This window comes from Alexandromys fortis, unplaced genomic scaffold (genome assembly GCF_014885135.2).
Source record: "Alexandromys fortis isolate MF-2015 unplaced genomic scaffold, M_Fortis_MF-2015_v1.1 scaffold_140, whole genome shotgun sequence".
In the NCBI taxonomy this organism is placed as follows: Eukaryota; Metazoa; Chordata; class Mammalia; order Rodentia; family Cricetidae; genus Alexandromys; species Alexandromys fortis.
In genome coordinates, this window is record NW_026068048.1 from 628,034 (window position 1) to 655,179 (window position 27,146).

Consider the following 27,146-nt stretch of genomic DNA (forward strand, 5'->3'; position numbering starts at 1 on the left):
CTCTCTCTCTCTCTCTCTCTCTCTTTCTTTCTTTCTTTTTCCAAGTCGGAGTTTCTCCATGTATCCCTGGGTGTCCTGGGACTCACTCTGTTGACTATGATGGCCTCAGACTCAGAGATCCATCTGCCTCCGCCTCACGAGTGCTGGGATTATAGGTGTGCGCATGCCACCCCCTCTAGCTGAGAAGAATGTCTATGGAGGAGAATCAGGTACTGAGTTAAAAAGAAGTCCCTGGGAGGCAGACAGAGGCAGAGTGAACAGCCCTGAAGTTATCTTGAACGGTACTGTCCCTCACACAGTCCTGCCCACCAGATTGCAGAGCCCAGGGGTGAGAATATTGAGGTGGAGACTTCAAACTTAGAATCAACTCCCTGCACTCGTCCCCTGTCCTAGTGCTCCGGAGACTCCAACCACATACTCCCAAAGACCCTCAAGGAGGCCCAGTGACAGAACCTCCCGGGGCTTGCAGTGCTGTGGAGACATTTCCTGACAGTCCATGGTAAACTCCCCTGGAGGGCTGCAAATGCAACTCAATAGTAAAGTACTTGCCACTCGCGGGCAGGCTCTGGCTGCATCTTCAGCAGCACAAGGGAAGGAAAGGGAGAGTATTTAAGTGTAGGATGCATGCATGCAGCTGCAGCATCTGGGAGGTGGAGGCAGGAGGATTGGGAGTCTAGTGCCAGAATGTGAGTTCAAGGCCACCTGAAGGTCCTTTCTAAAACCATCTGCCCCCTCAAAAAGCCCAAGAAAAAAAGAGGGAGAGAGAGAGGTTCTGTTTTTCATTTTGTGTGAGATGAGGCCTCACTATGTAGCCCTGAATGGCCTGGAACTTGCTATGTAGAGCGGACTGGCCTAGAACTCAGAGAGATCTTCCTGTCTCTGTCCCGTGAAGGCTGTTTTTTCTCTACTTGTCTCCTGAGCCTACTAATCCTTCCTGGTGTTGACTTTGTTGGTAATTACTCTGAGACCATTTTAATTAATTAATTAATTAATTAAGACCATTTGAATAAATTCATCTCCAATAAGATACTTTTTTTTGGTCTCATTTTCCCCTTGGCCCTTAAAAAGGAACATGTAATTCTTTGAGAAAGGATCTTGCTATGCAGCCCAGGCTGGCCTCCAGTTCATGGCAATCCTCCTTCCCCAGATTTCCATGTGCTGAGATTGTAGACATTTGCTACCAGACCTAGCTGATGCAGAGACATTTCTACTGCCAGGGCTTCCACTGCGGGCAGGGGTGTCGCTGTTCTGTTTTGCGTGAGTCCCTGGAAACATTAGGGTCCTTCTAGGATGAATTTGGACTTGGCAGAGCAGCAGGGTGACCGGCTTCTGGTGAGCCGACTGCCCATTGCTCCACAAGAACCTCCTCTCTCTGTTTTAAACTTGTTACACAATGTACTCCTCTTAGCAAGCCGATTTCCGCATACCAAAACCTCTTATCTGGAGTTGTTTGAAGGAACCATTTGCCCAAGCGATCCTCAGCCGTGAAACTTCTTTATTTTCCACGTCCTCTCCTACCTAAGTTTAGCAAAGCCTCTGGAATCCTTCAGAAAGAAGGGTATCAAGCCGTGAACAATCGTGAAAGGCAGTTCAAAGCCCAGGTGCTAACACTCGGGAATTCAAGCCAGATGAGACAGTCTGCGGGATCCCCTGCTGCACCTCCCTCTTCTGTTTAAGCTATAATTCCGCTGACCACTGTTCAGCCTTCCAGTCAATACGGCCTTTTCTCTATCGCTTTGTTTCATGGTCTTATGCAAACAAACCAAACTGCATTTTAAAGCCAATAAAGTGACTGCTGCTGGAACAAGGACAGCAATCGCTGGAACAAGAACTCTACTAAAGTGCCGTGCGGGGTCGAACGAGGCTAACGCACCGGCAAGGCTTTCTACGACAGCCATTCCTGTTGTGTCAGGTAACCTGTTTGAGAGCGTTTCCTTAATCTCTTGCTGTAAATCATAAATCATTTGAGAATTAGGGTGACCCATCAAATGCATCTTAACTTTCCGCCGTCATACTTGTGACGTCATACTTGTGACGTCATACTTGTCATCCTTAAATACAATCGGATGCAACTTTCCCACAGCATTCTGATTTTTCTCTGTTCCCCCCATATTCCTAACTGACCTCCCCACAATATAACAGCTCGTCTCAAACCAGCTATCTCATTGACTGTCTCACTATCTTGTTTTATTTTGTCGAGTCCAAAGTCCTGCAGAACGCTATGCCAGTCCCTAGCGAACTCAGCAGTCTGAATTACTTATGAAGCCCTGGACTCGTCACTGTGGCGATAGGAATCAACGCAACAGTTCCCATAACTCCAGCAGCAATCAGTCTGAGCATTTAATGGGTTCTTCTTAATATTCCCTCAGCGAGCTTCTGCACCAGGACCATCACAGGAGAGTCTTGCCATGGCCTCGACAACCTCACTGGTATCCGGATTGCTGGCCTTGTTCTAGGAATGAATAAACTTTCAGAAGTTACATTTAAAGACATGCTAGACTGAACACAGGTGTGGAGGGCACAGTGTTCACACGCGATGCTGTAATCATTAGGTGTTCTTGTACAGGCCGTCTTAGTTGCAAGTCAGGGATTGGTACACCCACCACAAAGAACGGCTCTGATCCGGTCTAAAGGACAAATGTTTAAGTTTCCTTCCCCGTGCTTTAAAAGAGGGCAAAAGGCACTTGCCAATTTCCACAAATTAATCCGAGCCGAATTGCCAAGTTGCAGGAGAGGACTTGCCCTTCCAGCTCCTTGCCGCCGGAGAGGGTCATTAACAGAAGTGCTAATTTCTACAATTCCACTCAGCTCCATCTGTGCCATCTTAATTCCTCGAGGTGAGCTAAAAGGGCTCCGATCGGTGGTGTCTCCGTGGAGATATTAATTGACACTTGAGATTTCTTTTTACATTTTTTTACATTGTTGCCCATTTACCCGGCCAGATTCCTTGCTCACACCTCACAGAGTGGTGGATTATGGAACTAGTAGCATTAATCTCCTGTCCTCTAAAACCGGATGCTTGAAGCATATGAAGCTTGTTATGGAAATTCTGGGTAGTATTAACGACAGGTAACCACACTTGACAAGTTATGTTTAGACCTTGAATTTTGTTACCCATACAAATAGGAATTTCTTGCACTCCCACGGTTTAATTTATGATTTCCTTACCCTTCTCCATAGGTTTCACAGACCATTGGTTGTAATAAAGACCAGGTGGCCAAGAAGATTCATTAACTATCACAAGGATATCCATATCTACCCAGCTTACTCCTGTGTTAACTGGAGGAGTACAGATATAGGCCTGATATGTACAGTTGGCCCCTGTTACCCGGCTACCTGTACAGTTATCACAGACAGCACAGCTAGGAACAGGGTTGTAGCATCCTGGGTTGTTTCTGAGCCTGTGGAACAATCGCCTCCCTTTGTCACACAAACTCTTACGCTGTCCACGGTGGGAGGATCAGCTGTCTGATTCAAAGGCCTTTCTTTCTCAGAGTCATGTCTCCCATATCAGCAGCCCGGACATCCAAGAGACTCCTCTTCTTCTTAACTTTGATGATATCCACAGCCTTTTGTCTCCTGCAGAAGCATAAGCATACCCTCGGCCCCATCTTACCCTTTCTCTGCTTTCAATTTTGATGTTAAAACATCTTTATAAAAGCTGGGCAGTGGTGGTGCACGCCTTCACGCCTTTAATCCCAGCACTCGGGAGGCAGAGGCAGGCGGATCTCTGTGAGTGCAAGGCCAGCCTGGTCTACAAGAGCTAGTTCCAGGACAGCAGGGGTACACAGAGAAACCCTGTCTCAAAAAAAATTACCATCTTTAATTCTTTCTTTTCTTTCAGGTTTTTGTTTGTTTGTTTGTTTTGTTTTGTTTTTCGAGACAGGGTTTCTCTGTAGCTTTGGAGCCTGTCCTGAAACTAGCTCTCATAGACCAGGCTGGCCTTAAACTCACAGAGATCCGCCTGCCTTTGCCACCCTAGTGTTGGGATTAAAGGCATGCACCACCACAGCCCGGCTAAAGATGGTAATCTATCCCTGGGAGTCCACATACCCCCTTCTGTTTAACAAGCATCTCTTTCAGAATGCGTTTGGATCTTTCAACAGTTGCTGGTCCTACAGTAATCCTGTAATGTGTTTTATGTTATAGCTTGCAAAACAAACAAACAAACACCCTTCATTTTATTAGAAACATATGCAGGGGCATTATCAGTTTAATTTGTTCAGTACGCCCATTACAGCCATTGTTTCCAGTAAATGAGTAAATATAGAATCAGTCTTTTCAGGACTTATGGCAGATGTCCATTGAAATCCACAGTTTACATCAATGGTAAAATAAATATATTTTAATTTTTCAAGTTCTGTTAAATGAAATACATCCACTTACCAAATTCATTTTTTGTGTGTATGTACCTTTAGGATTACTCCCTGCAGGTAAAGGAATTTGATTATACAATGAACAAACAGGGCCTTTTTTTTTTTTTTTTTTTTTTGGTAATTTCTTTAGCTAGTTAGTCATGTAATGGTAATTTTTTTCTTTAACCTTTACTATTGATATGATGTTTTTTTATGAAATTCAAAAGCTTCTAACACATTTCCTCTCAGTAATTGATCAATTTCATCATTTCCTTTTGCTAATGGCCCAGGCGATCCAGTATGAGACCCAATATGAGGGATATGTAGAGGAAAATTTCTATCCTGATTGCCTGTTACTGCTGCGTAAATAGCAACGTCAATTCTGAATCATCAGGATAAGTTCAGAAATTAATACATGCAGTACAACCCCTTCAGCATAGTGAGTAATATACTAAGAGATTAATTGGAGTCTAATCAAACCATTAGAATGGCACAGAACTCTGACTTCTGAGCTGAAGCAGATGGACTTTGAATTTTTTTTTTTTTTATTTTTTATTTTTTTTGGTTTTTCAAGACAGGGTTTCTCTGTGGCTTTGGAGCCTGTCCTGGAACTAGCTCTTGTAGACCAAGCTAGACTCAAACTCAGAGATCAGCCTGCCTCTGCCTCCTGAGTGCTGGAATTAAAGGTGTGTGCCACCACCGCCCGGCTCAGTTCTTTTTATAAGCAGAAGCCATTTTCTTTTGGGATAGTTGTTGTTAAATTTTCCTAAGAAATTGTTACCAATCATCACTAGTTATCCACAATTGCATAATTTTAACATTAGTGTAAGGTAGTACAATCTCAGCAGGATCCGTTTCTGACAATTGACAAAGTCTTATTCTTCCCTTTAGAATTAATTCAGAAACCTTTCCTATGTAGGCTTTTTTCCTTTTAACTCTGTGAACTAGGAATATCTATTCTAAAATATTGTCATACCTTTGTATAATGTAATATTTTGATTTCATTCTAAATGCTTGCTTTGAATCAAAGTTCGGAGCTAGCCACTAGCTGACCAAAATTAACCATAGAGGTTTGGAGGACTGAATAGAGATAGGAGACAGGAAGTAATAAGTCAGGGCTGAGAGGGTCTCAGCCTTTTGGAAGAAGGAATTAAAGAGATAGGAGGTCACTGGTGGCTGTTTCCCTGCTTCTCTGATCTTTCAGGTTCTTTTTTTTAAAGTTTTCATTTTAAGTTTTTATTTATTAATTGTGTATACAGCGTTCTGTCTGCACACCAGAAGATGGCACCAGATCTCATTACAGATGGTTGTGAGCCACCATGTGGTTGCTGGGAATTGAACTCAGGACCTCTAGAAGAACAGTCAGTGCTCTTAACCTCTGAGCCATCTCTCCAGCCCCAGATCTTTCAGGTTCTTACCCTGATTTCTGAGTCCTTACCTTTTATTGGTAAAGAATAATTAGATAAACACTTCCAAGTCCAGTAGGGGAATAAGTAGAAGGTAAATTTACTAAAATACATTCATTCAACCATGAGATCTAATTGATCTACACAGGCATCTTGCGGTTCCTGTTCTACTTGAGCCAATTCCCTTTCTGCTTCAGCTGTTAATAGCCTTGCGCTGTTGAAATCTGAGTCCCCTTGCGAGATTTGAAACAATTTACTTAATTCTTGAGTAGGCAATCCAATGGAAGGCTGCAACCAGTTAATATCACCCAAAATTTTTTGAAAACCATTTAGAATGTGAAATTGATCCCTTCTAATGTGTACCCTTTGTGGATGGATTCTCTGTTTATTTAATTTAAATACTAAGTAATTAAGAAAATCCCCTCTTTGTATTTTTTAGGAGCAATCTGTAATTCCTAACGGGGTAAAATGGTTTTCTCTACTGCATTAGACATTCTTTCCAAGGTATCTGTGTCAGAAGCAGCCACTAGACTCTCATCCGATAACAGTAAATAACGGGCTGAGGACACCATTGAGCAATGGGAAGAACCACTTCCGGGGGTGGATGCACAAAATACTGACACAGAGTTGGACCGTTCTATAGTCCTCGAGGAAGGGTTTTCCACAGGTATCATCTACAGGCTGGGCATTGTTATTAGTAGGCCCTGCAAAAGCAAATTTTTCTCTATCTTGTTCTTGTAAAGGGATAGCGCAGGAACAGTCTTGTAAATCAATAACTATAATAGCCAGTCTTTAGGTAATAAAGAAGATAAAGGAGCTTCGGGCTGTAAATACCCCACAGGCTGGATTACTTTGTATATGGCTCTCAAATCAGTCAACATTCTCCATTTTCCAGATTTCTGTTTTATTACAAATACAGGAGAATTCCAAGGCCAGGCAGTGTCTTCCTGTGCGCAGCATCTAACTGTTCTTTTCCTAGTTGCTCAAGCGCCTGCAGGTTTTCTTCCGTTAAGGCCACTGCTCCAGCCGTACAAGCTTAGTGTTAGTTATTTTAAAGGCAGAGCCGCTGGGCTTTGGGCAGTGGCCCCAACCCCAAATATGGACAGCCGGTCCCTGCCTTGTCCTGCTGCTGGACAGTTTGTTTAGCCCGTGCTTTCCCTTGATAATTCTCCCCAGTACCGTTACCAGGGATGCATTCCATTTTCCTCATCGTCTTATGCGCTGTCTCTGAAATTACAGGAATATTAATGAGAGCTCCTCACTGTAACAAATCTTTTCCCCATAAATTCATGGCTATGTCAGCCACCTTAGGCTTTAATATTTCCACATGTCCTTCAGGTCCTTCACATTTAATCCAGTCTATACTTTGTTTCACCTGAAATAATGTCCCAATACCTAAAAACTGAGTGGCGACGTAAAAGCCAGTTGGGATTCCAAGATTCTTGAGAAATTATAGCTCCAATGTCCATCAAACTTCCCACCTCAATGTCATTTACTTGTAATTAACTTTGGCCTCTCGTGGTTAATAACAGTTTGTCAAAATACTTTTTTCCCTCCTTAGTATTTCCAAACCCTCCCATCCTACTTGTTGGAGCTGCTTTGCCTTGAAGAACTGAGAGTCATAACAACTGAGCAATTCTGTCGCCAGCTTCTCTCGGTATAGTCCTTTTTACATAAGGCGTAAATCTAGTTGCTCCTTTGTAATCTTCATCTATAATTCCTAGGTGTACAAAAATCCTGGAGATGTTAAACTACTTCCCAAAATGATTCCTACTGTCCCTGAGGGAAGAGGACTTTCCTCCCAGTGGCTATTTTGTAACAAGGAATTTGTGGAGATAATGTAAGACGTTTGCCCATTGCCAGTTCTACAGCAGCTTTAAATCTCCGACACTGAGGCTGATTCTCCTTAAGTATATGCATGTTGACGTGCTAACCGGGGTTTCAAAGCTGTCCGTTACGACCATAAAACTCTGATTCTTCTCAGTCTATCCAATAAACCATCATCCAAATTTAAATAAACAGCAGAGTCAGTTAAAGTGTTCACTGGCCGAGAACCATCTAATAAAAGCTGACTGATTACAGCGAGTGTAGACTTTTGAACTGTATGACCCGGAGTGGCTACAATCTTTTTGTGGAGCATATGGAATCTGTGTGTAAGCTGTTCTTTGTCCTTTTTAAGAACCATCTATAAAAGAATTAAAAACAATCTCTGGGCTGGGCGGTGGTGGCGCACACCTTTAATCTCAGCACTAAGTAGGCAGAAGCAGGTGAATCTCTGTGAGTTTGAGGCCAGCCTGGTCTATAAAGCGAGTCCAGGACAGCTAGGGTTACACAGAAAAACTCTGTCTCAAAAGTAAAAATATCTGTAGAATTTTAAGAGGTAACATTAGGTGACACCCATGGAGTACTCTATGGAGTCTTGAAATGAGGGTCCTTTTTATAGATCCCAGTGTCCTGTTAATGCGGCCTGTCAATTACTAACCGTGTGGAACAATTTACCTGTATTTTATTTAGTGGAAAAATAGTTTTTGTGGGCTCTTTAGCAGTAAGACATTATTTTTATGAGCTCCCACCTTAGCAGCCGCATTATTTAACACGCTAACAACCTGCTCGGTTTTAGGAGTTACATTTTTATAGAATTTAGCCAAGAGTTTCCAGAAAGCAACTTAAAAAGCAGAGTCAAATCCTTAGTAATGATAAACAGCCGAGCATACTCCATGGTATAGGTAAAAATTTGCTCTCAGTTCATGTACTGTGAGAGTTAGAGAATCCTGTACGTAGTGCTCAGCCGACCACGAGAAGAGGACACCCTCCACACAAGAATGACTAACCCCTCTGGAAAGTCAGAGCTGGCCTAGTACTTGTCTCTGATTGCCACTGTCTTAGCAGACCTTGGGGTTGTTTTAATTCTTCTCTCATGAAAGGACCATTGATAAGGAGTCCCCTCCACCCCAGCAAGGAAAAATAAACACTTAAACCAAAATCAAACAAACAAGCAGACAGGAAGATGCTATGTTCTGGGCCGCCACGCCATCTCCTGCTGCAGCGTTGGAGCCCCGCCCGCCCATCTGCTCTGGAATTCCGGAGTCACTGTTGCTCTGCACTGGGTGACTGAGACGACAGGCAGCTGCAGCGAGCTCTGAGGTCCAGCTAGCGTTAATTTTTTCTTTCTTTTTTTTTTTTTTTATTTTATCAGGAAGAGCCTTGTTCTTCCCTCTACCAAGAAGAGGCTTCTTTCTTTCCATTATTTTTTATTTCTTGGGCCTTTTTATTTGTAGGCTTTGATTTGACGCTTTTCCTTCTTCAACCTGAAAAACCTTTTTTTCTTGATTAAATACTTCCCCCTTTTCCACTGGGAAGGGCCCTTTACCTTGATTTATCAGAAACCACTCTATTTGTATCTTTAATATTTGCAATAATTGTGCAGTTAGTGCTTTTCCTTTTGACAGGCATTTTAGCAACTGTACTCTTTGTTGCTCCTGAGATGGGGAGTTTAAATTCCCCACGACTCTGCAGAAGCCTGGAGTACTCTTACCCGTGAGCGAGAACACGCTTTTTACCTCCAGTCCTGGTGTCCTGATCGCTTCTTTCTCCCAGACCCATGACGCTGGATACCGGTGTTGGTGTTCTGCTTTACGTGGGTTCGTGAGGAATTGGGTCACTTCAGGATGAATTTGGGCTTAGCAAGGCAGCAGGGCAAATCGGCTGGTGACGTGACTGTCCATTGCATCACAAAAGCCCTTTTATAATTGTTACATTATTTACAACTTTTAGTGAGTCAATTTCCGCATACCAAAACCTCTTATCTGTTTAAAGAAGACATTTGCCTAAGCAAGCCTCAGCCATGAGACCTGGTGTGTCAGGTCTTCTCATAACTAGCTTAGTTTTGCAAAGGCTCTGAAGAACTTCCGGAAGAACTCTGATAAGAATCAAACACTTCAGCTGGAGAGCGGTGAGGCACACACCTTTAATTCCAGCACTTGAGACAGAGGCAGGTGAATCTCTGTGAGTTCAAGGCCAGCCTGGTCTACAGAGCTTTCCAAGACAACCAGGGCTACATAGAGAAACCCCATTCTCAAAATCCCCACTTACAGGAAAAGAAAGACTGAAACACTTCAAACAAAAGGTAGCCATCACAAAAGGTAGCCAAAAGCCTAAGACTCCCGATTTCAAGCCACATGCACTGCTCTGTGGGATCTTTCGCTATACTTGGGGAAACACCATCTCCATCCATACTTTCTCAGGGAGGGGTACATGTTCATGCCTGCATACACTGCCCTTGCACCTGGTCGAGTTAGTCTAGCTGCAAGGGAGTCCGCAAACAAGTTCCTCATAAGTCTCCCAGGGGAGATCTACTTCATCTTTTCTGGCCTATTTTGGGAAGTCATACTACATTTCTGGGATCACCTTCTCTTATGAGTGAACTAGTGAAGTTGGTTTGAATTGAAGCCTCCTTTTATGGTAATAAAAATGTCCAAGAAGGGGATGAGATGTCTCAGCAGAATGATTGCTGAGTGAGCAAAGGACTTGCGTTCAATACCCAAAGAACATTCGTCCAAAAGGCTTTAGGTATGGTGGCATACGTCTTCAATACCAGCACTTGAGAGGAGGAGGCAGGTGAATTTTCTGAGTTTGAGGCAGGGAGTTCCATTCCAGGCAGGCAGATCTCTGAGTCTGATGCCATCCTGGTCTGTAAATGGTGTTTCAGGACAGCCAGGGTTACATAGAGAAATCCAGTCTAAAAAAAAAAAAAAAAAGCTAGGCATGTGAAGGCCTGTGCTTGTAGTAACCCCAGCAGCCCTGGAGAGACAGGGACAGGAGGGATCAGCCAACAGATGTTTCTTAACCTGTGAACCATCTCAAAACCAGGGTTCCCAAGTAAGTACACTCAAGGTCTTTGGCCTCCACATGTGTGTTTGAAGGAGTTTGTGCATGCATACTCAGACACACACACACACACACACACACATACACAAAACAAAATGTTTTAAAAAGAGAATGGAAGCCAGGTGGTGGTGGTGTAAGCCTTTAATCCCAGCACTAGGAAGGCAGAGGCAGGCCAATCTCTGTGAGTTTGAGAACTTGTTACAGGACAGGCTTCAAAGCTACAGAGAAACCCTGTCTTGAAAACAACAACAACAACAAAAAGAATGGAATTTATAACTGCATCATCCATCTTTCCCTATAATCACAGTATGACCGCGATATTTTTAATTTTCTTTTCTTTCTTTCTTTTTTTGTTTTTTGGTTTTTATTGAGACAGGGTTTCTCTGTAGCCTGAGCCAGTCCTGAATCTCACTTGTAGACTGGGCTGGCCTTGAACTCACAGAGATCCACCTGTCTATGTCTCTTGAGTGCTGGGATTAAGGGCATGCGCTACCACCATGGGCTACATTAATTAATATTTTATGTGAGAGTTCTGTAAATAATTTTATTTCTGGTTGGTTTTTTGGTTTGTCATGTAGCCTGGGCTGCCCTCAAACTTGTTATTTAGCCCAGGTTGGCCTTGAGCTCCTAATCCTGCTTCCACCAGCCAAGCACTGGGATTATAGATACACAGCACGGCTAGAGAGCTTATTTTTGAGACACAGGTCTTGCTGTGTCATCCTGGCTGGCCTCTCTGGCTTCAGGGCTTCCGCCTTGGCTGGGGCAGCAGCAGGAGCAGCAAGGATGGTAGCAGCAGCCGCTGAGGCAGCAGCCACAAATGCAGATGGATCAGCCAGAAAGGCCCGAGCCTTTTCAGCAAGCGCCAAGGTGTACTCAGTCTCCACAGGCAAAGCCAGGACCCGCTTGTATCCGTTGATGACTGAGCGTGGCACCGAGGCAACGGTAGGGCACCCAATTCGCAGACAAACGCTGGCGACATTTGCGACACCCTCTCGGAAGTGAGAATGCAGAGTGGGCTCCATGGGATCAAGCACCTCCGGGTTTTGAATGCTGCCTTTCTCAAACACCTGCTGAATGACGGGCCCGAAGTGGGGCGGGGGATGTTCACCATGTTCAGCAGTGTGGCTTCACAGGCTCCTTTGTCTCCACTTTTGTCATCTACCCATCACATAGAATTGCAGTGGTACTCCGGAGATCTTAGCATGCCTAAAGCTTGGGAGAAAGAGGGCTTCTCCGGCTTCAGACCAGTGTTCTGGGCTGGCACAGTGACCTCACACAGGGTGATGGCACCAGCTTGGCCAGCAGCATGTCCCTAATCTCAGTGAGGTCCTCCCTGGTGAACACCAAGTCCACATTCCTCTGGAATGAGGCAGCAGTTTCTCCAGAGCTGGGTTTTCCAGATGACTTGGATGGCCTTGTGCATCCGAGTGTTCTTGCCCATCAACCCCACAGCCTTCCCTCGCAGGGACGTGTGGATCTCGTGTGGACAGGCTTCCCTCTCAGACACGTGTGGATCTGCTGTGGACCTGCTTGGAGGCCACATTGTCTGCCTCCACAGTGAAGTATTTTGGGTAATCATCTGAAAGTTGAATGATCTCTCTCCTCCCTCCCACCAAGACAGGGTTTCTCTATGTAACACTGGCTGTCCTGGAACTTGCTTTGTAGACCAGGCTGGCCTCGAACTCACAAAGATCCACCCACCTCTGTCTCCCAAGTGCTGGGATTAAAGGCATGCGCCACTACTACCTGGCTTAATTTACATCTTTAATTAACCCATATTTTTATCTACGCTTTGCCATGTGGCTTGGTACCTTTTCTTAGTACAGCATGTCCATCTTGCTTCTCTCTATGTCTACTTGCTACTCCAGACTCCGTCCTTCTTTCTCCCAGGGTGCCACCTAGTCTGGCTCTCCCGCCCAATCTCTTCCTGCCCAGCTATTGGTCAGTCAGCTTCTTTAGTAAAACAATCACAGCGACATATGTAAAGGACTATTCCACAGGGTGATGCTGAGGATGTAGGCTGCCCTGTCTTCCCAGGACATCACAGCAGTGTGTCAAGGATTGTCACACAGGTTTAAAGATGACGTCATTGTAATGAGGATGCCTGTCGAGAGAGGCTGGCCTTGGACACTTCTGGAGTGTTAGAATTACAGGTGGTTAGCACCACTCCTGGCTAGTGTTTTTTCTTTTGAGAGAGCCGCATTGTCATACAGCAGCTGAACTTATGAGCTCAATGGCTCTTTCCTCCCCAGCGTCCCTATTAACTGGGATTATAGGCATGTGAACCCTTGCCTAGCTTTCAGGGTATTCATAGATAACGTGTCACGGAAGAGGGGAGGAAGGTTTGTAAGGCCAGAGTACCAGGAAGTCAGCTGTGAAAACACTCTCTCCTACAAATGGCTACGTAGATAAGGTTGTAACGATGGCATTATCAGAAGGTATGTCAACACGGAAAGAGAAAACTGCGTGGGCACCTCTAGAAAGACAGGCACTGCTGGGAGAAGGAGAATTAGCCTCTCTGAGGGATGAATCACATGATCGGTTGTCTAACATAGAGTGGTCAGTCCTGAAAAAAATATACACACAAGCAACAAAAATGGTTCAGCAGGTTGTATTTATAGATGTGTGCATACATATACATACATATGTAACACTAAGAATCAAAGAATAAGAGCATCAGTTTGAGAGTGGGGAGACATGGGAAGGGTTGTAGAGAGTCACGGAGCAGTGGAGGGAGGGTACAAAGCTGTATAATTCTGCTTTAATTAAAAACATTTAAAAATAAGACAGCTCATGGGGATTCTCTCAGTTCACAGTTTGGGTCCAGGAAATTAAAGTCAGGGTTCCCAGTTTTGTGACAAGTGCCCTCTCCTCTACCTGCTGAGCCATTTGCCTATCCTAAATTTTTTGTGTTTGTTTTGTGAGACAAAGTCTTGCTATGTACCTTGGCCATCCTAGAACTTCCTGTGTAGACCAGGCTGACCCTAATCTTTTAAACTATATTTAAATTTTTTATTTAGTCAGGCATGGTGGTGCATACCTATAATCCCAGTACTTGGGAGGCGGAGGCAGGTGGCTCCCAACCCTTAAAGATGTCTCTCTCTCTCTCTCTCTCTCTCTCTCTCTCTCTCTCTCTCTCTCTCCCCTACTCCCCCAAGATACTAGAAGAGAGCATGGGATTCCTTAGAACTGGAGTGGCAGGTGGTCATGAGCCACTTGATGTGCATGGTGGGAACCAAATTTTGGTCTTATCCAAGAGCAGCAAGCTCATCCAGGCAGTGGTGGTGCACACCTTTAATCCCAGCACTCGGGAGGCAGAGACAGGTAGGTTTCTGTGAGTTTGAGGCCAGCCTGGTCTACAAGAGCTAGTTCCAGGACAGGCTCCAAAGCTACAGAGGAACCCTGTCTCGAAAAAACAAACAAATATAAAACAAAGAGCAGCAAGTTCTCTTAAGCAGTGAGCCTTTACTTTCTCTCTGGTAACTGTTAGGTGATGTAACAGCCCATTCTGTCTCTTATGGGCTCCTGTCCCACCCAGGACTGTCTAGAATAGATACACTAAGTAATTTTGTTTGGTTGAGTAATTGGTGTTGGTGTTACTGAGACAATGTAGCATCCTTTTCCACTCATCCCTGCGGTGTATCTGTGGGGATGTCTCCTTGCATTATTTACTATGCTTCTTGGCCACCATGACAATTTGCTTACTGTTGGGTGTCCTCAGTTTCTTTGTATGTCCTTGGTGTGCTCAGTGTGTTGAAACAAGTCAAGGGTTATGTCAATTTCACCTGCATGGCACTCTCAGGCCAGCTGTCCCTTCTATCTGCCTTCCATTTCCTATGGGTGAGCAGGAGGTTGGAACCCAGAGGACGCTGCTATCCAGAAACTCCCTTTACCATCACCCTGAGGATTTCCTTCTTCACCCCCCACCCCACAGCCACCTGGTTTGGGCCTGTTTTCAGAAGTATCTGGTGATGTTCCTTTTGGAAACTACAGCTCCCAGATTCCTCCTGGATTACGGATACCTGCGCATGTGGGTGCGCACAGATGTAGGTCGTTTCTCCCAGATACACTCGTGCTTCTCGTTAAAAAGCGAGCTTCCACAAGGTCTCGCTCTCTCTCTTGCCCTTTACCCTTGTGTATCTTGCACACCTGTCCCTTATCGTGTCCCCCTCCCCCCCATTAAAGTGCACCCACGTGGGAGCCACGTGTCTGTCTCCTCCTTTAGCACATGTTTGTCTGTCCTGTGTTTGTCTACACACACACCCGCTTTAAAAGAATAATATCTGGTGCTTTGGATTCCTCCCAGTTTGGAAGTTCTTGGTTCAATGAGTGTTTCTGCTCAGGATTAAGGTTCTCAGGCCTAAGAAGCTACTTTTCATCTGTTGCTCAATTCATTCCCTTCCCCCCTTTTCTCTATTCCTTCCAGGAAATAACACCTGAATCAGTCTGCAAAGTTTTAGTATTATAGCAGGCTGCCTTATAAAGCAAAAAGATTTAGTTATCTCATAGTTTGAGAACTCAAAGTCCAAGTCACATTGTTGACTCTTGTGAGCTACCCACTGAGGACAGTAGGTAGCCCTTGAGGGACAAGCGGTCATATTGCCAAACAGCTCACTCCCACATAACTCTTATCTCTCTCTCTCCCCTCCTCCTTCTCCTCCTCCTCCTCCTCCTCCTCCTCCTCCTCCTCCTCCTCCTCCTTCTCGCTCTCTCTCTCCCCCTCTCTTTTCTATTACCTTTCTGAGGTGTCTGTGTGTGTATGAGAAAGAAGATCTCACATAATCCAAATCTGTGACCCCCCTACTTCTGCTCCAGAAGACTGGGATTTTAGCCATGTGCCACCATACCTGGCATTCGTCCCTTGGGCTCACAAAGTAACTGAAATATGGGTAAAAGCATCGCATTCCTACCCTCATTTTTTTCTGTCTCCTTTGTCTTAAAACTTTGGGTCACAGTCCTACTCAGCGATAGCACCTATAAGTCACATCAACAACCAGCATGACACAGTAATCCTAAGGGCTCAGACATGGCACACACACCTTGGTTGTAACCAACAGTTCTCTAATTGGATTTAAGACCTGCTCAACAGGAGGGAAACCTAGCTAATTTCTCAGCTCTAATGATATCATGGTTAATGGAGGAGAATCTACAACCACTAATTTACTAAACCAACATAATCCCTAACAACAACTTATAAACATTTTCCTTATTCCCACAGAGAATGTGGTCCTCACCCCTCATCAAGGAAACTTCTCTTTGCAACAGAGAGAAATCACTACAGGAAACCACAGCCACTCAAAACGCACACTTGTGGAGCCCAGTCCCAGCAGACACAAAAACACTCCAGCACCTAAGGCTCAGGGAACATTGCAAAAAAGAGGTGGAAAGATTGTAAGGGCCAGAGGACCAGGGAGATTGCTTATTCATTCCCAGCCACCCAGACCTGAAATAATTACACAGAAACTATATTAATTACAATACTGTTTGGCCAATAGCTTTGACATATTTCTAGCTAACTCTTACATCTTAAATTAACCAGTTTCTATTAGTTTGTGAATTACCATGAGGTTGTGGCCTACCGGTAAGGTAAGGTTCCTGTGGGCATCTTTCTCCTTCAGCAGCTACATGGCATCTTTCTGACTCTGCCTACCTTCTTTCTATATTTTTGTTCAGATTTCCCACCTGGCTTTATCCTGCCCTTCCAGAGGCCCACAGTAGCTGCTTTATTAACCAATGATAATAAAACATATTCACAGCATATGAAGAGGAGTCCCACATCACCTCCCCTTTCCTGTCTAATTAAAAGGGAAGGTTTAAACTTTAACATAGCAAGATTATATTCAACAAAAATAGTTCTCAAGCAAAAATTATAGTTACAGTATTTAGTCCATTTCCATTTGACAAATTAAAAAATGCTCTATCATCATCTATCCTATCTTTGTGAGTCTAAAGTTGTATATCTAATCTATCTTTTATAATTATAACATTTTTCAGCTCCATCAAAGGCTCAGAAGGATATACTATTACCTAAGTAAACAGGAAGTGCATTGTAAGCAACTTCCAAAACTCTATAATTGACAGAGACATTTTGCTGCTTGGACAGTCACCCAAAGTTCTTCTGTACTGTTGGGCATCCGTCTTCAGTCTTCAGGCCCATAGTATCCAGCAGACTTCCATGAAGCAGGAAATTTCAAAGACAGTTTCGCCTATATTGGCAGTTTGTCAGTCACTTTTCTATGTCCTGCAGAATGTCTGGCAGACTCTTTCATGAAACAGGAACCCTGAAGGACTGTGTCACCTTTAGGCAAGTTCATCAGTCATTTTTCTGTGGGTCCTGCATGTCCAGTTCATACAGCACACCATCAAGGAGTCCTGGAAAGAGCAGTTTCTTGCCCAAATGACTAGCCATGTCACACTGAAGGCAAATTCCATAGTGAGTTTCTTCAATGCCCAGCAACTTCTCTGAAGTAATTGGTGCTGCCAGAAGCAAACATGTCTCACTGTCGAGAAAAGTCTAAGTTCTTAAAATATTTTAAATGCCATATTCTGTATGCCTTTGAAAGATTTTAAGAATACCTATCCATTTGAAATATATCTTTGTATATCTAAAAAAACCTAACTAACATGACTACAAGTTTAACTATTCTAAATGACTATCTAGTAATCTGTACTTTTTAACTATATATTACATTTTTAGATGAGCTGCACAAACATAATACCTTAAACAAGAGCAGAAATACATATAACAAAATTGACCTTAAAATTGTATCAATAGTCCAAGATCCATACCAACGCAAAGTATCCATCTCTATATCATTTTATGAAATGAAAACAAATATGTATAAACAATCTTCTAGGGAATTCGAGCATTGTTCTCTAGACTACTTCCTGCTGATTGGGGATGTTGTGAATCAGGTCTTTCATGGAGCATCCTGTGTGGTGGGTCCATCTCAGCCAGCAGTCCTGAAGCTGTCATGGATGTTGGACCATCTGGGCCATTGCTTCAGGGAGTCTTGTTTGATCAAACCACATTAGCCTGGAAGGAATCCACAGCTTTCTATCCTCTGTGGAAACAAAAGCAGAACCTCTTTTCCAAAGCAACAAATCCTTAGACCCAAATTTTGAAGTCAAGATACCCTTAAAATGTGTGTGTGTATATGTTTAACTTTGCAGCCCATACATTGAAATGTCTCTCTGTACTTAGCGCATTCATAGTAAAAACATTTAAAGAAAACACAATAATATACATAGTCCAGACTCTGTGTATTTTCCATCTTTATGTGGCTTCTTTTTTACTCTTACTTTTAATATTTATTTTATTATATTTACTTTACTCCTTTAATCTATGTCTGTCTTTTTCTAACTGTCTACACTCTTTTTCCTCTCTCTCCCAAGTCTACATCCATTTTTTAAACACACTGTGTCTCATTTAGAGATCTTTTAAGCCTAAATCTGCTTTATTGTGTATTTGAAATTCTTTTTTGAAAAGGAGCATTTTAAAATGGGATGCAGTGTGGTTGTGGCAGCCTTGGATGCTGGCTCCACCTCTTGGCCTTTCAATATGGTGGAGGTACATTTATTGCCAACTCTGGGACTGCTGGGTGGGAGTCATGCTCACCACCTCAACTCTGGGAAGCCCCATGCAACTGAGGAAAGTGAAAAGCAGAAGAGGCATCTTCTTCCAGGAAGAGCGCATGAGTTAGTCCTCCAGTGCCAAACACTCAGCCCTGCAAATATACATAAAATAACGTTAGACTGAACAGTTCATATTTAAACATATATTCAAATATATGTATATATACAATATATATATATAAGGGGAAAAGAGGTATGGACTTAAAAGGATTAGGGAGGGGTATATGGTAGGATTTGGAGGGAGGAAAGGGAAGGGAGAAATATTATAATTGTATTATAATCTCAAACCAAGCAAAGACCTCTAGGTGAGCCGCCCATTCAGCACTGTTAATCACTCCAGGAGGGGTGGCCAACTCATCTCGTACTCTTTGGGGCTGCCACTGAGGAGGCTGGGGAAAATGTTCCCTTGGTAAAGTGCTTGTCCCACAAGCGTGAGAAGATGAATTTGATCCTCGGTACCCACGTAAGAAACCGGGCTTGGCAGAGCACACTTATAATCCCAGCTCTGGGGATTTGGAGACAGATGGCTCCCTGGGGGTTGATGACTAGGTGACCTAGCCAATCATTGAACTCCAGGCTGTCTCCGAAAACTGGGTGGGTTGTCACAGCTGGCGGTGCCTGTCTTCCATCACAACACTCAGTAGGCAGAGGCAGGCAGATCTCTGCGGGGTTCTAGGCTAGCCTGGTCTGCACAATGAGACTTGGGAAGGGAGAAAGACAGGAAGTCAGAGGAGAGAGCCATCCAGAGCATTTTATTATCAGGCCCTGGAATGCACAAGATCTAGTTTATCACCTAGAAATGCTTGCTGCACAATTAGAACAGCAAAAAATGAATGCCTGGTAAAACCATGCTGTCAGCTTAAAATAGTCAAGAGCTTTTAATTAAATAAGTTCACAAACAGAGCTGAACATTACAAGAAAAAGCCTGCCCTCAGCAGAGACCAGAGTCTTCAATTCACTATAGTTATCATCAGAAGCATCTGCTTTCCCGCAGGTGCAGTGACTCTGACCTTTAATCCCAGCAGTGGAGAGGCTGAGACTACAGGGAGACTTCATCTAAATAGAAAGAAAGAGGAGGCTAGAGAGATGGGTCAGTGGTTAAAAGCACTGGCTACTCTTCCAGAGGACTCAGGTTCTGTTCCCAAGACCCAAATTGGCTCACAACTGTCTATAACTGCAGTTCTGGGAGATCTGACGCCCTCTTCTGACCTCCTCAGGTACTGCACTCACATGGCACACAAACACATATGCAGGCAAAACACCCATACACATAAAATAAAAACAAATAAAACTCATGTCAGACACTCATAAATCCTTGTAATTCCAGTTTCAGGGGATTCAACACTCTCCTTTCTTTTCTTTCCTTCTTTCTTTCTTTCTTTCTTTCTTTCTTTCTTTCTTTCTTTCTTTCTTGTTTTTCAAGACAGGGTTTCTCTGTTTAACAGTCCTGGCTGTCCTGGAATTAGCTCTTGTAGACCAGCTTGGCTTCAAACTCACTGAGATCCCCCTGTCACTGCATGGCCCAACACCCTCTCTTAGTTGTCCCAGGCACTACGCTCATGTGCACATACTCCATCTCTAGGCACATACTTAAGTCAAAATAAAATCTTTAAAGTTTAGATTTTCATCAAATCATAAATATTATTATCTTCTCGTTCTATTATCTCTTTATTCTTTTTCTTTTTTTCTTTTTTTTTTGGTTTGGTTGGTTGTGGTGGTGGGTTGTCTTTTGTTTGTTTTGTTTTGTTTTGAAGACAGTGTCTCACTGTGTAATCCTGGCTGGCCTGGAACTAGCTCTTGTAGATCAGGCTGGCCTCGAACTCACAGAGATATGCCTGCTTCTGCCTCCCAAGTGCTGTGATTAAAGGTATGTGCCACCACTGCCCAGCTTCACTTCATTATTTTCACTGTGTATAAAAATAATAAAAATTCTAACAGACTGGGCAGTGGTGAAGCATGCCTTTAATCCCAGCACTTGGGAGGCAGAGGTAGGCAGATCTCTGTGAGTTCAAGGCCAGCCTGACCTACAAGAGATAGTTCCAGGACAGGCACCAAAGCTACAGAGAAACCTTGTCTCGAAAAAAACAAAAACAAAACAAAACAAAAAATTCCAACAGACTAAAGTTGATGGATGGAGTCCTGGGTTGTCTTGGGTTTTAAGTTCCCACGGCAGGGCTGGGGATGTGGCTCAGTTGGTAGGGTGCCTGTCTAGCAAAGACAAAACTCTGGGTTCAACCTCCAGCATTGCATAGACCAGTTGTGGTGGTGGCATATGCCTATCACTTGAGAGGTAGAGAGGATCAAGAATTCAAGGCCATCCTTGGCTAATTAGTTCAAGGGTAGCCTTGGCTATATAAAATTTTGTCTTAAAAACAAAACAACAGCAACACCCCTCCCCCCAAAAAACCCTCAAGGACCTATTCTGTTAAAATCTTTCTTAATCCATAGCATGTTTCTGTAAAGATGAGTCATAGGAAATAAATACATTCACTAATGAATTAGAAATGAAAAATATGTTTAAGGGGATATTATTCAGAGCTTATAACAAAGATCGTTGATACAAAGAGGAGTCAGTCAGGGACTCAGCACTTCTCTGTTCCCAGACAGGAGGCAGATATAGGAACTGATAAAGGGTTGAACGCAAGCTTTTGGCCAATCACTGAGGACAAGCCCAGACCTGCAAAGAGCCGCACATGAACTCAGATCCAGTGCTGATGCAGAAATGAGAGCCGGTCTGTGGGAACCAGTAATAACCAAGCGAGGTTCAGACAAGTGTCAGACAGTGGTTTACACAGAGCGTGATGTTAGAATAATAGGAGCCACAATTTTCGGCCTAAGTTTGACAAGCAGAGGGGGCAGCAAAGTGAAACCCAATGTCCTCTGGGTCAGCCCTCTGGTGTGTCCCTGTCCTGTAGAATCCCAAGGTAAAGCCTTCAAAACCTGCTCTAAGATGTTCCTCTCTAACCCAAGGTTTGCTTTTAAATGTAAATTGTGTATGTGTGTGTGTGTGTGTGCCACATGTGTGTGGGTACCTGAAGAGGCCAGAAGAGGGCGTCAGATCCCTGGAGTTTTAAGCAGTGATGAGACCCCTGATGAGGATGCTGGGAACTGAGCTAGGGTTCTCTGCAAGAGCAGCCATGATCTTAACCACTGAGGCATCCCTCCAGCCGTTGTCCATTTGGGTTGTTGTTTTTTGTGACAGGGTCCCTCTATGTAGCCCTGGCTATCTCAGAGCTCGATATATATGTAGAACAGGTTGGTCTCTAACTCCTAGAGATCTGCCTGCTTCTGCCTCCCAGGTGCTGAGATGGAGGCGTTCGCCACCAAGCCCGGCAGTTGCTGTTTTTTGAGACAGTGTTGTGCAGCCCGGGCTTCAAACTCAGTGTGAAGTCAGGGATGACCTTGAGCTGATTCTCCTGCCTCCACCTCCAAGTGCTGATTTCCAGGTGTGGGTCATCACACCCAGCTCAAGCCTGTTTTCTCCTACACAAAAGAGGGTGCTGTTCCCTAGCATTGCAGCTCCCCACTTTTTCTCGAATCTTCTGCTCCCTCTCTGGACCTCCACGTGGGAGTCCTTGATGTGTGTTCTAGGGTTGGGAATCTGGATACTGGGACAGAGGAACAGAGAGGAAGCAGTCCCCACCCAGCTTTCTATTCCCAGTGTGCAACTGGCCCAGGACTCTACCACCTGGTGGGTGGGGCAGAGGAGGGGGGGTAGGGATGGGGAAGATCTTCCAGGAAGGCTGTTGGGCTGTTAGGAGTGGTAACTGGTCCGCACTTCCACCCTCTTCTGCTTGCCTTCTAGAAACTTCCTTTTCCATTCTTTCTGATTTCCCCCACACTTCCTCTAGAGTCCTGGCGACTGAAACCCGGGCTCTTAACAATGTCCCAATTGTGTTTACTTTATCTGGATGGTGACTGGAGCTGGGACACTCACCAACCCCTATCCCATCTCACCCAAACTGGGTGGGAAGATGGGCTCGGGTCAGAAGTCTCTGCTGGAGACTTGAGAGGAAAAGGAAAGGAATGGAGACCCAGGGCAGAACCACAGGGAGGGGGCCACAAAACGCCTGTGGCCGTTTGATCTTTGGGGAAATTGCTCCCTCCAGCTCAGTCCTCTGTATGTTAATATTTTGGGGAGGCTGCTCTCCGTGTGTCCTGGTGGCTTCAGGGATGCTGACACACACACACCTCTGGACACCCAGAGGCCTAGGCGGGGTCACTGCTAAGTGTGCCTTCTTCATTTCACCCTCCACCACCAGGCACTTCCAATGTGCCAGACATAACAACACTCTGGTAACCTCGGCCTGGCATATGACAAGAAGGAATGATGGGTTTCCTGGGGCCCCCAATAAATACCATTGAGCTATTGTGTCTGCCAGAGGTAGAGTTGGGCTGGGCCAAGCAGAAACAGCCTGGCTCTTGGGAGGAGGCTCCCTCTGGGAAAGAGGTGGTGGCGGTTCTGGCTGATGAGTCTCTCTGGATCCAGAGAAGTCCTATGCCGGGTGGGGCCGTGGAGGGAGGGGGGTAGAGAGAGAACCTCTCCAGTCTTGGTGCTGAAGGATATCCCTATTCTACAAGCCTAGGAAAGGGGAAGACAGCCGCACCCCCAGCTGCTGTGGGGGCAGGGCGGGAGGAGACTGGCCCAGTCTTAACAGATTTGCCCTTAGGGCCGGGGTCTGTGCCAGGTGTGGGTGTTGGGTGGGAAGGGTGGAGCTGCACCCTTTACTTAAGGTCTCCTCCCGCGGCTCCCGGCCTCATTGCTTCCATATTGCTGTACCAGCCATGTCCGCGAGCCCCGTAAGTGTTCTGAGACTGGGGGAGCTGGGACCAGGGTGGGACAGATCAGGAGGCCTGGCCTTGCTGAAACCTCCTCATCAAAGCCCAACAATCCAGGCACCAGGAGAGCTGAGTGTGGCCTGTCTCTTGGGTCTCACGGGTAGGACCTCACGGGCCGTGCCTTGCTGGTATCCCTCCTTGTCACTGTTTTGTGTCCGTTTCTCTTCATGCTGCTGCCTCTCTAATCTGCATCCCCTCTCGTCTTCGGCCCTTTCCCTGAAGTTCCTAGCTGGAACTGACCCATCTGTTTCTTTGTCTACCTGGTTCTCACCCCTGTCCCACCCAAATCTTTCAGGCCACCGAGCACAAGACCCCTCTGCCTCAGGGCGTCCGCACCGGCACTGTCATGAGAATCCGAGGCGTTGTCCCGGAACAGGCTGGCAGGTAACACCCTGGGCTCCAGGGGGAAAGTGTGGGGGCTCTCCTGGCTCAGTGGATCCCTGTTTCTTATAGCCCATACATGGGGTCCCTGGGGCCTTTTCTGTCAAGTGGGGCTTTTGGTTCCCTGTTGCTATCTTAATTTGGATGTATTCACTAATTTTCCTCCAAGGCTTCGTGGGTGGGTGCACAGGTCTCCCTAGAAATTTAGGATTCTAGGGCAACCTCAAAAGTCCCTGGTTAGCCGGGCGGTGGTGGCGCATGCCTTTAATCCTAGCACTTGGGAGGCAGAAGCAGGCTGATCTCTGTGAGTTCGAGACCATCCTGGTCTACAAGAGCTAGTTCCAGGACAGGCTCCAAAGCTACAGAGAAACCCTGTCTCGAAAAACCAAAAAAAAAAAAAAAAAAAAAGTCCCTGGTTAGTCCCAGGAGCTCCATGTCCCGTTTTTCAGGAGCCTGAAAATCTGCCTTGGGTCTTGATGCCACCCTGGATGCCCAGGGTACCTGGTCATCAAACCCGTGGTCTACTAAAATTGAGACCTTGGACTTGGTGGGAGAATTGGTAATCAGGAATAATGGGGTCCATGCTACTGGCCCTGCTCATCTGGGGTGGGATTCCTGTAATATAGGAACAGCAGGCCGTCCATCACACCAGAACTCCAGGACAGCTCCAGCGTCTGGAACTGGATCTTGGCTATAAACACAGGGACTCTGTGTGGGTGTGGGCGTGCCCGGGGACCTGCGCATGGTGGTTGCTGATCTCTGAGGCCTACTGTTCCCGGCAGGTTCCATATAAACCTGCTGTGCAGCGAGGAGCAGGGGGCAGACGCCGCCCTGCACTTTAACCCGAGGCTCGACACGTCCGAGGTTGTCTTCAACACTAAAGAGCAAGGCAAATGGGGCCGCGAGGAGCGGGGCTCCGGCATCCCCTTCCAACGGGGGCAACCCTTTGAAGTGCTCCTCATAGCCACAGAAGACGGCTTCAAGGTGCATCTTTGAAGAGGAATGGGTCAGACCCGGGTCTAGAGCAGAGTACTGAGCTGCAGTGAGGGTGGGGGGAAAGGTCTTGGGGTGCTGAGACAGGGGCCCAGCTCCTGACACAGACACAGACCTGCCCTTAACAGCGACAAGACTGAGTGATCAAGAGCCACGTGCCCTTGGGATGGGTGTCCTAGCAGGGTGTTGTGAACACAAACCAGCCTCCCTGTTGGTCTGGTGTGGACCACTATCACCCACACCACCTTCAACTCCCGCTGTAGTAGCAGTGCGCGCTCTAGTGGTCGGGACATCAGCCGCCCACACTTGGGAAACACCTTTGTACTGTGTGGATCTTAACTCATTGTGTCCCATTACAAGGGACAACAGACCCTCTAAGGAGAGAGGCTCGCTGCGGTTAGCGTCTTCCAGGGTCGCAGACCGCGATCCGCATCCAGGCCTAACTTCATCTTTCACCCTGCAGGCAGTGGTCGGGGACAGTGAGTACCTCCACTTCAAGCACCGGATGCCACCCGCGAACGTGCGCGTTGTGGAAGTGGGCGGAGACGTGCAGCTGCACTCAGTGAATGTCTTCTGAGCCGAGGGCGTCAGGGTCGTCGGGGAGGCTCGGAGAGAAGGGTTGTGAATGGCGAATAAAGTGTAGCTGTAGTTCCCGGTTGTGTCCGTGTCCTTTATGTATGGCTGAAGAAACTGAGGCTCAGAGAAAAACATAGTGACCCAGCCAGGCGGTAGTGGCACACGCCTTTAATCTCTGTGAGTTCGATGCCAGCCTGGTCTACAAGAGCTAGTTCCAGAACAGGCTCCAAAGCTACAGAGAAACCCTGTCTCGGACAACAAAAAAACCCAAAACATAGTGACCCAAGGTTAAAGGGAGCCCTATCTGAGATGCCCCTCAAACCCTCAAGGCAAGGAGGTAGCTTAGCCGAAGCCCGGCGGGATTTCATTTGGGGAGCCCCCAGGTGGTGAGGGTGGGGTGGGGGAAAGGTAAACTATAGTGTGGCCTCACTCGGCCATTCTCTTGCCTGGCACTACCACATCAATTACTTTGTAACTATTTTGTAATTTTGTGAGTGTGTGTGTGTGTGTGTGTGTCTGTGTGGGGTACGTGTGCATGAGTAAAAAGGGTGTCAGATTCCTTGGAGGTGTTGTTACAAGCAGTTGTGAGGGGCCCGACACGGGTCTAATGCAAGAGCATCAAGTGCCTTCTGCACAGCAAGCCGTGTGTTCCGGCAGCCTTCTGGCATTTGGTGATACCTTTATGTGAAACTGTGTCATCTTTACAAAGGTCACCAAAATGCTTCCTTGTGCAAAAGGAGGAAAGCTGGGCACGGTGACTCATGCCTGCTATCGCAGTACTCTCTGAGGCTGAGGCAAGGGAATCGCCCTGAAGGGGCGGCAAGCCTGGGATACAGAATGAGATTCTGCCAAAAACACAAATGAAATTAAAAACTCAAAAAGAGGAATTTCTCTCTCTTATTTGGGCATGCCTAGCTTTCGGATCCCTGGAGACGCCTGGGCAGGCGGGGGTGGGCATCTCGCTGGGTGGTACCCAGCTGGGCGCCTCACCCAGCGTCGGGACAGGTCGCTACTCGCGCGTCCCCGGGGCAGACGCCTCCAGCAGATGATACCCTGGGCTGGGCGGGGCGTCACGGGCAGGCCTGGGTCCCCGACGCAGCCGTGCGCGCCCCTTGGACACAGATCCTGTGGTCCTGATCCGACGGTCCCGACCCCCGCCCTGCCATAAATAAGTGATTTATGGGGACCCGGTGACTAGCGCAGCCTGGATTGGTTTTCAGGCTCCGTCGGGATGGCAGTAGGCGCGGTGTTCCGGAGCCAATACGGCTTCTCACTAGAGACCAAGAAGCCCTCCCCGTGACCTCCACTGTAGGCAGTAGGTTGGATCTCCAAGCTACCTTTCTTTCCAGAACTTTCTTCGGAGACACGCCCCAGAGGGACACGCCATAGATCTCTGCCCTGACCTAGCACACAAACGACAGTCCCCATCTAGCGGCCGTTGTGCGCCTTGCCACCAGGATCAACGCGAGTGCAGGAAACTCGCCCGAATCTCTGTGGCCTCAGTGAGGACCTGGAGGCAGGATCCCCAGGGTCTTGCTCTTCCTCCACCCCAGGCTTTCTGGTCCTTGGACCTCCGGCTGGAGACCCCTCGCCTTGCCCGCTCCCTGGCTACCCGAAAGCCGAGCTAAAGACGGGCGCCCTCTAGCGGCAGAAAAGAATCCCTGGAAACCCCTGAGTCCACCGAAGCAGAGTTCATTCTTTATTTTAAATTATTTGATTTTGGTTTTTTGAGTCAGGGTTTCTCTGTGTAACAGCTCTAGTCGTCCTGAAACTCGCTCTGTAGATTAGACTGGTCTCGAGCTCACAGAGATTCACCTACCTCTGCCTCCTGAGTGCTGGGAGTGAGTGTTGGTATATGTGTGTGTTCACAGGTGTGTGCAGGCAAGCAGGTCTGAGGTTGATGTCAAGAATCTTCTTCGAAGCCGGGCGGTGGTGGCGCACGCCTTTAATCCCAGCACTCGGGAGGCAGAGGCAGGCGGATCTCTGTGAGTTCGAGGCCAGCCTGGTCTACAGAGCTAGTTCCAGGACAGGCTCCAAAGCCACAGAAAAACCCTGTCTCGAAAAACCAAAAAAA

General features: G+C 46.2%; 1 protein-coding gene and 1 pseudogene across 2 annotated transcripts; one reads left to right on the top strand and one right to left on the bottom strand.

Annotated features, from left to right (window-relative positions):
- The first annotated feature begins 1,517 nt into the window (after positions 1–1,517).
- Lgals7 (galectin 7) lies at positions 1,518–25,143 on the top strand. Of its 2 annotated transcripts, none has more exons than XM_050119241.1 (4): positions 1,518–1,912; positions 23,418–23,506; positions 24,286–24,487; positions 24,960–25,143. In XM_050119241.1, the coding sequence occupies exons 2-4, from the start codon at positions 23,469–23,471 to the stop codon at positions 25,071–25,073; spliced, it is 354 nt and encodes a 117-aa protein (XP_049975198.1). In that variant the 5' UTR covers positions 1,518–1,912; positions 23,418–23,468; the 3' UTR covers positions 25,074–25,143. The 2 variants fall into 2 exon arrangements, with proteins under 2 accessions (XP_049975198.1, XP_049975196.1); XM_050119239.1 differs by lacking the exon at positions 1,518–1,912 and adding an exon at positions 22,876–23,083.
- Positions 11,308–23,070, bottom strand: LOC126486689 (60S acidic ribosomal protein P0-like; annotated as a pseudogene).
- Positions 25,144–27,146: the final 2,003 nt, after the last annotated feature.

What these genes read in the sequence shown, in the direction of transcription:
- Lgals7 (XM_050119239.1), top strand. An exon ending in GTCCCGGAACAGGCTGGCAG is followed by an intron (nt 23,507 to 24,285) that starts GTAACACCCTGG and finishes TGTTCCCGGCAG; the next exon opens with GTTCCATATAAACCTGCTGT. An exon ending in CCACAGAAGACGGCTTCAAG is followed by an intron (nt 24,488 to 24,959) that starts GTGCATCTTTGA and finishes TTCACCCTGCAG; the next exon opens with GCAGTGGTCGGGGACAGTGA.